This window comes from Lampetra planeri, chromosome 26 (genome assembly GCF_965212315.1).
Source record: "Lampetra planeri chromosome 26, kcLamPlan1.2.h2, whole genome shotgun sequence".
NCBI classification, from domain to species: Eukaryota; Metazoa; Chordata; class Hyperoartia; order Petromyzontiformes; family Petromyzontidae; genus Lampetra; species Lampetra planeri.
In genome coordinates, this window is record NC_136132.1 from 9,144,686 (window position 1) to 9,159,432 (window position 14,747).

Consider the following 14,747-nt stretch of genomic DNA (forward strand, 5'->3'; position numbering starts at 1 on the left):
TTTCTCGTCTCGCATCCGTTTCTCGCCAGCGTCTCTCCCTCTACCCCCCGCTGAACCCTCCCCCCAACAAGCAGCCCGCACGGCTCACGATGATGCACCCTGGGAGGTGCTGCCCCGTTACCACGCTGGGCGGACCCGGTCAAGTTCAAGTTGCGAAACTTAGCCCCTCTAACCCCTCTCACCTAGCCCCACCCCCCCCTCTCACCTAGCCCCACTCCCCCCTAGCCCTGCTCACCCCTCCCCCCCCCCAAGCCCCGCTCACCCCTCCCCCCTAGCCCCGCTCCCCACTAGCCCTTCTCACCCCTCCCCCCTAGCCCCACCTCCCCCTTCTCCCTGCTCCCCCCTCCCCCCTTAGCCCTCCTCCCCCCTCCCCCCTAGCCCTTCTCCCCCCTCCCCCCTAGCCCTGCTCCCCCCTAGCCCTTCTCACCCCTCCCCCCTAGCCCCACCTCCCCCTTCTCCCCCCTAGCCCTGCTCCCCCCTCCCCCCTAGCCCTTCTCACCCCTCCCCCCTAGCCCTTCTCCCCCCCTCCCCCCTAGCCCTGCTCCCCCCTAGCCCTTCTCACCCCTCCCCCCTAGCCCTTCTCACCCCTCCCCCTTAGCCCTTCTCACCCCTCCCCCCTAGCCCAGCCCACCCCTCCCCCCTAGCCCTTCTCACCCCTCCCCCCTAGCCCTTCTCACCCCTCCCCCCTAGCCCAGCCCACCCCTCCCCCCTAGCCCTTCTCCCCCCTCCCCCCTAGCCCTTCTCACCCCTCCCCCCTAGCCCAGCCCACCCCTCCCCCCTAGCCCTTCTCACCGCCTCCCCCCTAGCCCAGCCCACCCCTCCCCCCTAGCCCTTCTCACCCCTCCCCCCTAGCCCCCCTCACCCCTAGCCCCACTCCCCTCCGTCTCACGCCCGAAAGTTCGTGCGTGACGTCACGGGGCCACCGTGACGTCACGGCGCAGCGGTCTGACACTCGGCGGTGACGTGACCTCACGCAGCCCACCGCGCTGTGTGACGCCTTCCCCGTGACGAACCCCGCGCAAGTTGATCGCGAGGCTCCACTCCCTTCCCCTTGACGTCACCCTCCGGTTTATCTTAACTTTCAACGTCATCGCCACGCCTTTGCCGCGGCGATGACGTCAAATCCCCCGCGCGGGAATTCTCGGAAGTGACGTAGGCCGGGCGGCGGATTGCGTCATGAGGTTCGGGCCTGGGCACGGAGAGAGCGGGCGGTGATAGAAGAAGAGAGCGAGAGGAGAGAGAGCGGAGAGAGCGACAAGAGCGAGGGGAGAACGCGGGGGGAGAGTGTCAGAGAGTGGGGAGAGAGCCGGCGACGCCATGGGGGTGCCCAAGTTCTACCGCTGGGTGAGCGAGCGGTACCCGTGCCTGAGCGAGGTTGTGAAGGAGCACCAGGTGAGGGCCCGCATCGCACTTCGGTTCACTCCTCACTCCGACTCGGCTCACTCGCTCACTATCGCTCACCACTCACTCCCCACCACTCTCCACTCACTCCCCACTCCCCACCACTCTCCACTCACTCCCCACTCACTCTCCACTCACTTCCCACTCACTCCCCACTCACTCCCCACCACTCTCCACTCACTCCCCACTATTCTCCACTCCCCACCTCTCCCCACTCCTCACCACTCCCCATCGCTCACCACCACTCACCACTCACTCCCCACCACTCACACCCCACTCACTCCCCACCACTCTCCACTCACTCCCCACTCACTCTCCACTCACTCCCCACCACTCACCACTCACTCCCCACCACTCACCACTTACTCCCCACCACTCTCCACTCACTCCCCGCCACTCACTCTCCACTCACTCCCCACCACTCTCCACTCACTCTCCACTCACTCCCCACCACTCTCCACTCACTCTCCACTCACTCCCCACCACTCTCCACTCACTACCCAACTCACTCCCCACCACACCCCACTCACTCCCCACCACTCCCCACCACTCTCCACTCACTCTCCACTCACTCCCCACTCACTCCCCACTCACTCTCCACTCACTCTCCACTCACTCCCCACCGCTCCCCACTCACTCCCCACCACACCCCACTCACTCCCCACCACTCCCCACCACTCTCCACTCACTCCCCACTCACTCTCCACTCACTCTCCACTCACTTTCCACTCACTCCCCACCACTCCCCACTCACTCCCCACTCATTCCCCACCACTCTCCACTCACTACCCAACTCACTCCCCACTCACTCCCCACCATTCTCCACTCACTACCCAACTCACTCCCCACCACTCTCCACTCACTCCCCACTATTCTCCACTCCCCACCTCTCCCCACTCCCCACCACTCCCCATCGCTCACCACCACTCACCACTCACTCCCCACCACTCACCACTCACACCCCACTCACTCCCCACCACTCTCCACTCACTCCCCACTCACTCTCCACTCACTCCCCACCACTCACCACTCACTCCCCACCACTCACCACTTACTCCCCACCACTCTCCACTCACTCCCCGCCACTCACTCTCCACTCACTCCCCACCACTCTCCACTCACTCTCCACTCACTCCCCACCACTCTCCACTCACTCCCCGCCACTCACTCTCCACTCACTCCCCACCACTCTCCACTCACTCCCCACCACTCTCCACTCACTCCCCACCGCTCCCCACTCACTCCCCACCACACCCCACTCACTCCCCACCACACCCCACTCACTCTGCACTCACTCCCCACCACTTTTCACTCACTCCCCGCCACTCCCCACTCACTCCCCACCACTCCCCACTCACTCTCCACTCACTCCCCACTCACTCTCCACTCACTCCCCACCTCTCTCCACTCCCCGCCACTCACTCTCCACTCACTCCCCACCACTCTCCACTCACTCCCCGCCACTCTCCACTCACTCCCCACCACTCCCCACCACTCTCCACTCACTCCCCACTCACTCTCCACTCACTCTCCACTCACTTTCCGCTCACTCCCCACCACTCCCCACTCACTCCCCACTCACTCCCCACCACTCTCCACTCACTACCCAACTCACTCCCCACTCACTCCCCACCACTCTCCACTCACTCCCCACTATTCTCCACTCCCCACCTCTCCCCACTCCCCACCACTCTGCACTCACTCCCCACCACTCTCCACTCACTCCCCACCACTCTCCACTCACTCCCCACCACTCTTCACTCACTCCCCACCACTCCCCACTCACTCCCCACCACTCCCCACTCACTCCCCACCACTCCCCACTCACTCTCCACACACTCTCCACTCACTCCCCACCACACCCCACTCACTCCCCACCACTCACCACTCACTCCCCACTCACTCTCCACACAGTGCGCACACAGCACTGTACACACACTGACATCACCCGGAGAGTGAAGCTCACTTTAATGACATCTTAATTCAGAAAGTGTTGTCCTGTATAAATACGTGGGGGACAATGCATCTCCTACACACCCATCTTGCCACGTCCAATATAAACGCATTTCTCACACACATCAGCTGCACAATCCTCTGGGGGCGCGTAATTTTCACCGTCTCGGACATCGCTTAACCAGTAGCGGCGTTGTTTTATGTTATTCTCCGTCGAACTGGATGGGACGACCCCATATCGTAATTGCAGGGCACTCCACCGATAACATCTGTCAGTTCACCAGCATTGGTTCAAGCAAAGCCTGACACTGATGATGAGATACTTGAATGTCGAAACCGATCAAGTGTTTGCTTTGACTTGAATCGATGCGGCTGAAATGACGGCGCTCCCCAATAGGCCGTGCGTGCGGCTGATGGGACGTCTACGACATTCTTTGGAGAGGCGGACATGTGAAGTAGACATTGCATATTTTGTTGTCATTTATATCCCTCACAGCGACACTCATGATTATTTTGAGCAACGTGTAATGTAAATGTGGTGTGTTGAAGTCAAACATCGTGTTACATTGTGATACCGGTTTTTCACTGAATCAATTCGTTTTCTCACAGATCCCAGAATTCGATAACCTGTACCTGGACATGAACGGGATCATCCACACGTGCTCCCACCCAGACGACACGGACGTGCACCTGCGAATCCCCGAGGAGAAGATTTTCTCCGACATTTTCCACTACATTGAGGTGCGTACCGTGGCCACAGCGGTGCAGGGTTGGGTGCTCAAATGCCTACATGCAGCGAGTTATTTTTGTTTGCTGGGATGTTTGAACGTTCTCGTGTAGATTCTAACGCACACAGGTGTGTCTTGGCAGAAGAAAGAGCGGCTTGCAATCGGAAGTTTGCCAGTTCAAATCATGGTTGGTTGTTAACTCAGCCCATCATAACTGCTGGGGTTGATAAAACAAGTACCACTCTGTGGGGAATTCAATAGTGGTTGTACCACACTGTAGAATGCTTTCTGCAAAGTGTAGGTTAGTGTTCAGATTGTTATTTCTGCTCTGAAGAAGAATCCCCGTGTAGGATTGCGTCATTTATGTTTGTGAACATTCTGTAAGTTCACCACGCAACAACATTAATGGACATGGTATTTTGGTTAAAAAGCAGCTTGATGATTATTCTTAAATTTGTATGTATGTGCCTGTACACTAATAAAACACAGTTGATAGGTTTAATTTAATTTTAATGGACAAACAATACCAGTGGTAGACCTTTTGCAGATACCATTTTTTCTTTTAAAAAAACATCAGATTTATTGCTGCGTGGTGGTCCGCAAAGAATTAGGGTTGACAGTGGTGCGCAGGTCCATAAAGGTCGGGAACCGCTGATTTAGCATTTGTTCAAAATACACTTGTGAACTTTGTAGGTATGTTTACAACACCAAATATGCCTTGCAAGCATTAAACAGCTGATAATAGCATTGCAGCTCATGCTAGCCATGTTTACCACATTGCCCATACATTTGTTGTTGTTGTTGTTGTTTTTTGTGCAGGTGTTGTTCAGAATAATCAAACCCAGAAAAGTGTTTTTCATGGCTGTGGACGGAGTTGCTCCCAGGGCTAAGATGAACCAGCAGCGTGGTCGGCGCTTCAGGTGTGTGCACTGATGCTTATTGCATGGCAGGGCAGGGAGTGGATCGGAAACGTTTATACTCCATTCAGAAAAACACATTCCTGCGGAGGGAGCTGGTAGGAACGTTGGGTTGCTCGGTCAATGGCCAGGGTCAACGGCAGCATGGTGTATTCCGCAAATATGCCTGACTATGAGGGTGGGCACGAGCCGGCGTGAGTAGGTTAAACGTTGAGTTTTATAAGGGCACTACTGGGTGACCAGCCCCTCCCCACCCAGCCCCACCCCTCCCACCCCCTACCCAACCCCACCCTCCCCACCCTCCCCTCCCCACCCAGCCCCTCCCCACCCAGCCCCTCCCCACCCTTCGCTCCCCACCCAGCCCCTCCCTGCACGATGGACACAATAATCCCCTGTGGGCTGGTGTAACCAGGAGGTTCCTACCAGTAAAATGTAGACATGTGGTCCTTTACGTTTGGGTTGTGTCGCTCTTAGCCTCACTTGATCCTTGTATTTTGCTTAATGCTGCTCATTCTTTAGCCTACTATGCCGGAGGGTCTAATCAAACCAAGTGCTTGGTTCTGCTTACCCTTGAATCATCTCGAATTCAGGATTTTTCATTCAGAGTGATTTGGTGGTGCTTGTTCAAGTGAAAAACCACAACTGGCTGTATGAGCAGATATGTACGTTTTCGGTTTGAATGTGAGGTTTGTTTATTTACCATGAATGTTGATGACCTCTTGCATTTTGCTTTGCAGAAGTGCTAAGGAAGCTGAGGATAAAATAAAAAAAGCAATTGAAAAAGGTGAAGTTCTCCCCACTGAGGAAAGATTTGATTCCAACTGCATTACACCAGGTGAGAGGAATGGAATGGTTTCGTAGATTCAACTGTACTTTTAATTTTACTACTAAGTAATTACTACTGAGCAAGGCCTTGGAATGATGGTGACTTTCAGTTTTACAATTTCTCATGTTGATTTGTATTGCTTGGCCAATTTAAATTAAGAGCTATATAGTTAATTTTGATTTAAAGCTTTCGTGACTGCAGGGATACATATTATTGGTTCTTTCGGTAAAGTCACGTAGAAGGGAAATAATAAAATAATACAAATATAAAACAATAACAATTCTCACGACGTTTCGACTGCAACACAAGCAATCATCATCAGGTGTGAATCTGTGGAATCTGTGGATTTCACACCTGATGATTATTGCTTGTGTTGCAGTCGAAACGTCGTGAGAATTGTTATCGCTTTATATTAGTATTATTATTTTTTTCCCTTCTACGTGACTTTACCGAAAGAACCAACAATATAGCTATATAGTTTTTTCATTGTTATATCCCGCACCTATTGAAGCTCAATGAGCCTCCAGTAGGCCATATGGCTCCCACAACAGACGAGTGAGAAGCTGCCTAATCATTGCACCAGTTTAAGCAGATGAACTTCGAGTCGATTAATGACATCAACACAATAGCAATGGAACCCGAGGTAATCATATTGTATTGGATATGACAATATGTTCCGGAGCTAAATGATAACATCAGGGTCTGCTAGCCATGGCATTACTGTTGGGAGAGTGAGTGATGTCTGTGTCAGAGAGCTGGACATTAACAAAGCAACTTTAAAAAGGAGCATAAGGATTTTCAGCATATGTGCACGTGTGAGAAAATAAACACTTAAATGAAACATTGGGTGGTGCCATGGCCTCGCGGCCGCATTTAGATACGACATTTCACTTGAAACTGCGCCAAGCACCTTCAGCCCAAAATCCAGGAAATCAGAATAGCCATGTCACTTGACCTGGCTTCCTAATATATGTGTTCAAGATTGGTGTCCCCAGATCATTACGTGGCCTAATCCCAAAAAAAAAATCTATGACACGTAATATTGACTGCGAAAACCTGTGTCAGATTAATAAGAGCAGTTCCCATATGTTTTTTGTGAGCTGGTGGTTCTGTTTGTTGTTTACGTCTTCTTTGCTCAGGCACGTTTTTCATGGCGCGGCTGCAAGAGCGCCTCAAGAGCTTCGTGTCGGACAAACTGGACACCGACCGCCTGTGGCATGGGGTGACCGTGTTCTTATCTGGCCACGAGGTATGCCGTGTCATTACTAGAGTTGTTACGCGATAACCGGTAAACTGGTGAGCGTATTCAAAATCAGTTCCTAAAGTCAAGAATCTGTAACTGTTTCCTGGGAATTTTTTTTCCCTCCCCATTGATTTAACTGCCCTGCCGAGAGGTGAGATCAAACCGGCGACCACTAGATCTTTCACTTAGAGGTGCATAGGTACTTGCTGTTAGTGAGTACCTATGAAGGCCGGAACGGCACACGAGGAGGTGAGTGGTCGTAACCACAAGTTGTTGTTTCCCAAGTTGTGATGTTTACACACCACACCAGATTGTCATTTGAGGCTCAGTCAACCTAGGGGAGGTCCAGGACTGGTTCAATTGATGTTGGCCGTGAGTGGGAATCGAACTCAGGTCTCTGGGTTGTAGCGCAGCACGCTAACCGCTTCACTCCCGCGCCCCCACACCATTCACACACTCGTACTTCCTCATTTACTCACATTCTCACACACTTGTTAGTTCACTCACTCATCAACTCATACACTCACCAACTCAATGCTCATGCATATACTCGCTCATTCACCCACTTCACCCTCACACTCGCTCGCATGCCTTCTCACTTAGATGTGCACTAGCTGTCTCACTTGTATTCAGATCCAAATGGCAGGAATGTAATTGTGCAGCAGTTCATCCAGTTAATATTGATTCTTAAATCTAACGTTACAGGCAATTAGTGGCGTGTATAATGTATATTTGTCTCTGCTCTTGTGCTAAGGCCTCTACATTTTTTAACAAAGTGGCCAGACATTGAAATCTCAGTATAACAAGTTGGTCTTCGCAGACAATATTAAGTTTCATTACATTTTGTTCGACCATATAGTTATTTAGACAAATATATTTCGTAAAACCCTCCACCATCCGACATAGCCAAACAAATTAAATTGTCATGGGTAAAAAGAATTAACACACCACTTATTGTTTCGGCTAAGTTATTCTTACTTCCTGCATTCTGTCCTGATGGTGCTTGACGCAGTTTCAAATGAAAGGTCATACATATCTAATTGCTCGGTTATCAGAATTGTCCTTGTGTTGAAAAATCGGCAAGGATTTTGTACCGATATACTTTATTTATTTATATTTCGTGACTTGCTTATATTATCTCTATTTTGCACACCTATCGTTTTTTTTGTATTGTTTGTTGCAACTCGCCAACCCGCCCATCCTGGACATCTGTGAAAAAGAGCTTCATAGCTCCTTGGCTTCCTCCTCCAGCCTAAATAAAGATTCGTATTCTGTGGCGACACTCTCCATAAATGCCTTTGCAGACCCCCGGCGAAGGAGAACACAAAATCATGGAGTTCATCAGAGCTCAGAAAATCCGGGCCGATCACGACCCCAACACTCGGCACTGCCTCTACGGCCTTGACGCCGACCTGGTGAGTCCTCGGTTTTGGGTCACGTTTAGCTTGGCTGGGTGGTGCTGTGGTCATACTTGTGCATCACAACAAGAAGGTCCTGGGTTCGATTCCCAACCCAAGCCCCTCTCTGGAGTTTGTATGTTCTCTCCCCTCCCCTCATCCTGCATTGGTTTCATCCAGGTTCTCCAATTTCCTACCATCGCTAAAAACACATTCAATGTAACTGATATTGGCTAAACATCCCAGTGCTGAAAATAACATGCAAATTACTCAATTTGAATTACACATAGCAAGTATATATTTACGACTTACCGGTGACGTGAGACAGTAATAATTAGCGCGTTCAACACTTTTAGACCTGACAGCCTAATTAGCTTGGCTATGTCGGGTGGTGGAGGGTCTCGCAACACGGATTTTGCCATATCGTCACGTGACCTAACCAAGAATCCGAGCAGGAATTTTAATATTTGCCTGTTAAATCCGGCTTGTGAAGAAGAACATTTTGTCTCCGAACGTGTTTGGTAGATTATGCTGGGCCTCACCTCGCATGAGCCTCACTTCTCCCTGCTGCGTGAAGAAGTGCGGTTTGGAGGGAAAAAGTCGCAGAAACGGTTGGTGTTGTTTATTTTATTCCTCTTTCGGCTCATCATAACCGGTGTGGACCCTTCAAAAACTTCGTTAAATGCTGTCATTAACATCGGATTCGTATTTTAGGTCCCAACGAATAGTAAACAAAAATCCTATAACATTTTTATTTGAAGCTTTCGTGACTGCAGGAATTCATATTCTTGGTTATTTCGGTAAAGTCACGTAGAAGGGAAATAATAAAATAGTATTTATATATAAGGGAAATAATAAAATAAAGTTCCCTTTATTTTATTATTTCCCTTCTACGTGACTTTACCGAAAGAACCAAGAATATTAAAATCCTATAGCGTCTGGCATTGTGTCTACTGGTGCATGCATAGTCGGGTGGATGCATGCCTAGATGATGCGCTGTCAACTTCAGAATCTGAACCCTTCTGTTAAACCCCTCAATCTCGGGTCTTGGCCATGTGATGTCACGCGTAACGGACGAGTCGAGACGCACGTAGCTGACGCAGTAGGTGATGCGGTGACGAAGAGGCGCTAATGAGTGGAGCGACCGGGGGGCCGGGGGGCCGGGGGACCCAGTGGTCTTGATTGGGAGGCCCTCATTTCAAAAGCCTGAGAGCCACTGCAGTAGAGCATGTGAAGCCAGAGGAACACATTGTCCACTTCTCAAGTCCCCACACCTGTTCACAGTTACGTTTGAAAATGATGAGTTATGATCAGCTACTGATGCAAAATGTAGCATTTGGCAGCTACTTGATACAGCTACTCTAATTGGTTGGAAAGCTAAAGAATGTGAAGGTAATAATTGGCGTATGTTATTTTGTTTCTTTATAAATGTTGTGATTGTGGATACTTTTCATCACGTTGTTTATCAGGAGCGTGGCGCCAGAAGAAACGACCTTTCACCTGCTGCACCTCTCGCTCATGCGGGAGTATCTCCAGTACGAGTTCGAAGAGCTGAAGGTAAAAAAATCTAACTTTTCAGAAAGTTAAACGATACTTAGACAGTGAGTTCTCTTGTGAAGGTCTGTTTTTACGTGAATATGTGCGGTCTTATTGAGAAGATAACAGTGATGTTTGGATTAGGCCACGTTATGGCTTGGCCGAATATTTGTCGTTAACCCTTCACCATCCAACCCAGCCCGCCAAACAAATTGAATTGTCATGTGTACAAGTGTTTATTATTGTTTCAACTCTCTGGTGAGTTGAATCCTTTTTAAAACTAAATTTTGCTACATTTTGATAAATTATTTTATGACCTTACTGACGAGCCAAAACAATAGTTACCACATTAAATTCTTGTACACGTGGCAATTACACTTTTTGGCTATGTTGGGTGGTGAAGGGTCTCATGTATGTATGTTTAACTTATTCCACACCGTACGTAGCCAACCGTGCTAATCCGAGGTGCAGACAAAGTTATGACCAGATCATTTCAAAGTCTAACCCAAAAATCAATATCAATCATAATATCGGCTGCGATAACCTCCAGGTTAACATGGCGTTGTTGCCGCGCTATGTAACGGTCCAGAATATTTTAAGCACAACGAGCTCCGTTCTGTTGGCCCACTCATGTGTTTTTTTGTGCGACAGGCATTGCTGCCCTTCCCGTTCAGCGTGGAGCACGTGATAGATGACTGGGTGCTCATGGGCTTCCTCGTTGGGAACGACTTCATCCCCAACCTGCCCAACCTTCACATTGCCCAGGATGCACTTCCACTGCTCTATCGCACGTACATCAAAGTGCTTCCCACTCTTGATGGTGATTGACTAAGCCTGGCCTCGCTCTGTTTGCGTTGAAGTTTATTTTGTTAAACCAGTGGAGAAATCAGGGTCGTCACATTTGCAACAGTTACCTGGGCCACCAATATGACAAATGCGGTAACGTAAATACGAGTACAAGAAAGAAGCACGTAGAAATTACTCTTTGGTTCTTTTGGTAAAGTCACGTAGGTGAAAATAATAAAATAAAATTTAAAAGTGAAAACAACTAAATGAAATCACGACGTTTCGGGCGCAACACAAGCATCCTTCATCAGGTGGGGACCACCACAGCGAAAACAGTTGCTTAGGTATGCCAAAGAGATGGCTTTGACGTCGTGATTTAATTGAGTTGTTTTCACTTTTTTATTTTATCATTATTTTCACCTACGTGACTTTACCGAAAGAACCAAAGAGTATGGATCCTTGCAGTCACGAAAACTTCAATTCTAGAATCACGTAGCATTTGGTGCAAAAACAATGAAATAGAACTATAAGGAAAATAGTAAATTGTGCACGTAAGAATAAGGATGTACAATTGTTTGCAGGTATTTGAAAAAGGTCACTTTATATCAACGGTGTGAATGTGCCAGGACAAACAAGGCAACACATGCAAGATAGATGATACGAATGGGACGCTCTAATGTTTGCTCTGATTTGCTTCTCTGTTTTGAATTCAACAATGCTGATCGGTTGCTCTCTAAAGGCAACAGCATTTGTTTAGCGGGCTGTACTCTGTAAATGAGAATAAGTTAATTACAAAGTGTGTGCTGCTTGAGTTATACCACCACTGCCTATGTTGGGTGGTGGGGAGGCTCTTATGACATTAATTTAGCCAGATCATTACTTGAACTGAACTAAAAAGTAGTTATGAATTATATTCTTGGTTCTTTCGCTAAAGTCACGTAGAAGGGAAACAATAAAATAATAAAAATCTAAAACAATATTTTTACTATGTTATTATTTCCCTTCTACGTGACTTTACCGAAAGAACCAAGAATATGAGTCCCTGCAGTCACGAAAGCTTTAAATCAAAAATTCAGTTATGAATCATCGTAATTTTAATATTTGGGAAGTCGACAGCGACTGATCTTTCAAGGTACCAATCCCTGCCATCGTAATGTCGAATGTACACAGCTGGGTCAGAGTCACCGAGGAAGGTACAGAGTGCCCATACTCGTTGGATTTGGGGGGGCTACACATGATACTCATGTTTTTTCTGTCTTTGTTCTTCAGGCTACATCAACGAATCGGGGATTTTGAACCTGCCCCGGTTTGAAAAGTACCTCGATGCGCTCTCCAAGGTAAGGTATCCACGGAGAGATGCTAGGAGGCTGCCAGAGCACCCCGTAGAGAGATACACATAAATAACAATTGTAGTGGCATTTACAATGTGTTGCTTAAAGGCCTTGGCAACTCAAAACGCCTTGCATCACATCTCAAACATTTAAAGAGCGAAGCCTCCCCTTGCGTTGGACAATGTTTGGGATCCACTGGGTGCATGTTTGATTACATCGCCCATTATAGGACGAGATCAAAGAGTGCGATTGCTTGAAAAAAAATTCGTACATTTATGAGCGAGTTTCTTGTTTGCATCCCTAGCGTTCATAACTCACCGAGTGAGGTTTATTGACCAGTGGTGCATCATTCGTGTGTGTGTGTGTATATATGCACGATAGTGTAGCGGTTAGCGCGCTGCGCTACAAACCTGGCGACCCGGGTTCGATTCCCGCTCACGGCCAACATCAGTGACGATGATCTGAACCGGTCCTGGGCCTCCCCTAGGTCGACTCAGCCTCAAATGAGTACCTGGTGCGGTGTGTAAACATCGCCACTGGGGAGACAAAGGCGGCCGTGCGTGGTGTTGGCCACCCACCCCCTCGTGTGCCATGCCGGCCTTCATAGGTGCTCGCTAACAGCACTTGCCCCTACAGTCTGTTAAGGCTATACGGGGGATCTTTGATATGCGTGCGCAGTAGGGGGTACAGCTAGTGCATCTGTCAGTCATCTCGGTCAGTCCGCCCATGGCACCTGGGTCTGTCCCATGACTTCCTATCAGCGAGTCTTCGATACTTCACGTGGCCTCTAAGTGACCTGGCCAAGCACAGGCACCATGGTGACGTCACCATCACTTAGTGGCGAACGGCGGGTGTTGGTATATTTGCGTGCACCGTGCATCGCATGCTGTGGATGGGGGCACCTGTGAGTATAGCAAGAGTTAAAAAGGTGCCATGCAGGTTCTGGTTAGAAACGCGAAAGTTTGGGATAAAACGCAGCAAGAAAGCATTGTGTTCATAACCAGCAAGAGGGGCTGTGAGGGGGGTGCCAGGTGTGGAGGGGGCAGGTCGTGAGACCGGTACTAGAATGGCACCGAAGGGAAAGACCAAAAGTCACAAGGTGGAATACTGTTACAGCAGACTTTGGAGATTGGTTTCAAATATGCAACGTCTGAGGAAATTAGCCATTACGTCTTCTATACCGTTATATAAAATGTTGTTCAACATCATTTCACGAATGGCCCATCTTAATCGAACAAAGTAATAAAATAAAGAATGGTATGGCGTTGTGTTTGCAGACGTGCATTTTACCGTTGTGCTTCAAAGCGAAGACATTGCGCGTCTTGTTTCTTCTAGTTTGACCGAGAGCACTTCAATGAAGTCTACGTTGATCTGAAATGGTTTGAAGGAAAAACTGGAAACAGAGAGAAGGTAAAGATGTTGGTCATTTTTTGTTCACTTGTAAATAACGCATTTGTCTTTTCCCCTGTTATAGGCTTGGTAAACTTTCACTGGTCAAACTATGTATTCCGTTAAAACACACATCCTATTCATGCGAGCCCGAAAAAAATGTAAAAGTTTAAAATGTTAGTTCTGCTTTTACCTTGGCCACCATTTAATGTGTAAGTTAGCAGCTGTAACAACATTGTAATGCTCTATACTCACGTTCAGTGGGGGAAATGTAAATGTGGAAGTGCCGGGATGAAACCCATTCACTGGCGCTCCTGTGAAAAGTACGGGAAACGTGCCTGGTGTTTTGACAAGTGCCCGTATTGCGCTCTGTCGAATACCATTCCAACTGGACCACTGCACTCCCATAACATCCTCCTCTTCCTTATAGTATCCGCACGCTTTATAGTCACAAGGTATTTTCATTTGGTCACGTGCATTGTGTTATCACAGGAGAAGGATGATGTGTCTCGGCTTCCTCCGGAGGTTCATATGGGGATGGGAAATCCTCCGGCGAGGGACGGAGTCAGTGCCTCACAGATTCCAGGTGCGATGAGCGCGTTGTGGGCGCGCGTGCAGTGCGTCTTGTGTAACAAAAACCCGACCCAGTCTCACATCATGTTGTGTACGCTAAGGGTATTTGAGGCAGGCCAAAATCAAATACAGTACATGACATAACGAGGACGAGAGCAGGTGGGAATGCTTCTGGAAAGATGAACTAAACTAATTAAAAGCAACATACCCATCTGCCTAAAGAAGATCGTTTTGAATCCTTGTGTACTACCTGCTATTTCATATGGATCAAAAACATGGGCATTAACAACAAGACAAAACGAAAAGTGAAAAGTGCTCAAAGAAGCGTGGAGCGATGCTTGCCGTGCCGGTTGAGAACCGCTGCCCTCGACCCTGCGTCTCGTCGTGTGCGTTGTACTTGTTGGATTCTAGAGATGCGTAGGCGTTGCGCTCGTAGTTTACGCTGTAAGTTGGCAACGTCGGTGAATGTGGTTTCAATCGCACACTGTGTTCCGCGATGCATTGCAGAGGACAGGGAAAGGGATGAGCTGTTTGAGCTGGAATTTGCGCATTACAAGCGGAATTACTACATGACCAAGATGGAGGTGGAAGCTGTCACTGAGTGAGTGTCCCCACTGGCACGCAGCACATTGCACTGGCACCGGTTGGTTTTTATTTTGTGTTGTCG

General features: G+C 48.9%; 1 protein-coding gene across 3 annotated transcripts in view; it reads left to right on the forward strand.

Annotated features, from left to right (window-relative positions):
- Nucleotides 1-1,125: 1,125 nt before the first annotated feature.
- XRN1 (5'-3' exoribonuclease 1) overlaps nt 1,126-14,747 on the forward strand; it is a 40,796-nt gene continuing 27,174 nt past the window's right edge. For all 3 annotated transcript variants that reach the window (XR_013587429.1, XM_078606696.1, XM_078606697.1), the window contains exons 1-13: nt 1,126-1,392; nt 3,964-4,095; nt 4,902-5,002; nt 5,737-5,834; nt 6,965-7,074; nt 8,373-8,483; nt 8,991-9,076; nt 9,935-10,022; nt 10,653-10,821; nt 12,057-12,124; nt 13,454-13,528; nt 14,000-14,093; nt 14,588-14,681. Coding sequence is in view for 2 of the 3 variants with exons in the window: in XM_078606696.1 (XP_078462822.1) it covers nt 1,318-1,392; nt 3,964-4,095; nt 4,902-5,002; nt 5,737-5,834; nt 6,965-7,074; nt 8,373-8,483; nt 8,991-9,076; nt 9,935-10,022; nt 10,653-10,821; nt 12,057-12,124; nt 13,454-13,528; nt 14,000-14,093; nt 14,588-14,681 (1,301 nt within the window). In the remaining variant the exon portion in view is untranslated. The remainder of the gene's footprint in view (nt 1,393-3,963; nt 4,096-4,901; nt 5,003-5,736; nt 5,835-6,964; nt 7,075-8,372; nt 8,484-8,990; nt 9,077-9,934; nt 10,023-10,652; nt 10,822-12,056; nt 12,125-13,453; nt 13,529-13,999; nt 14,094-14,587; nt 14,682-14,747) is intronic.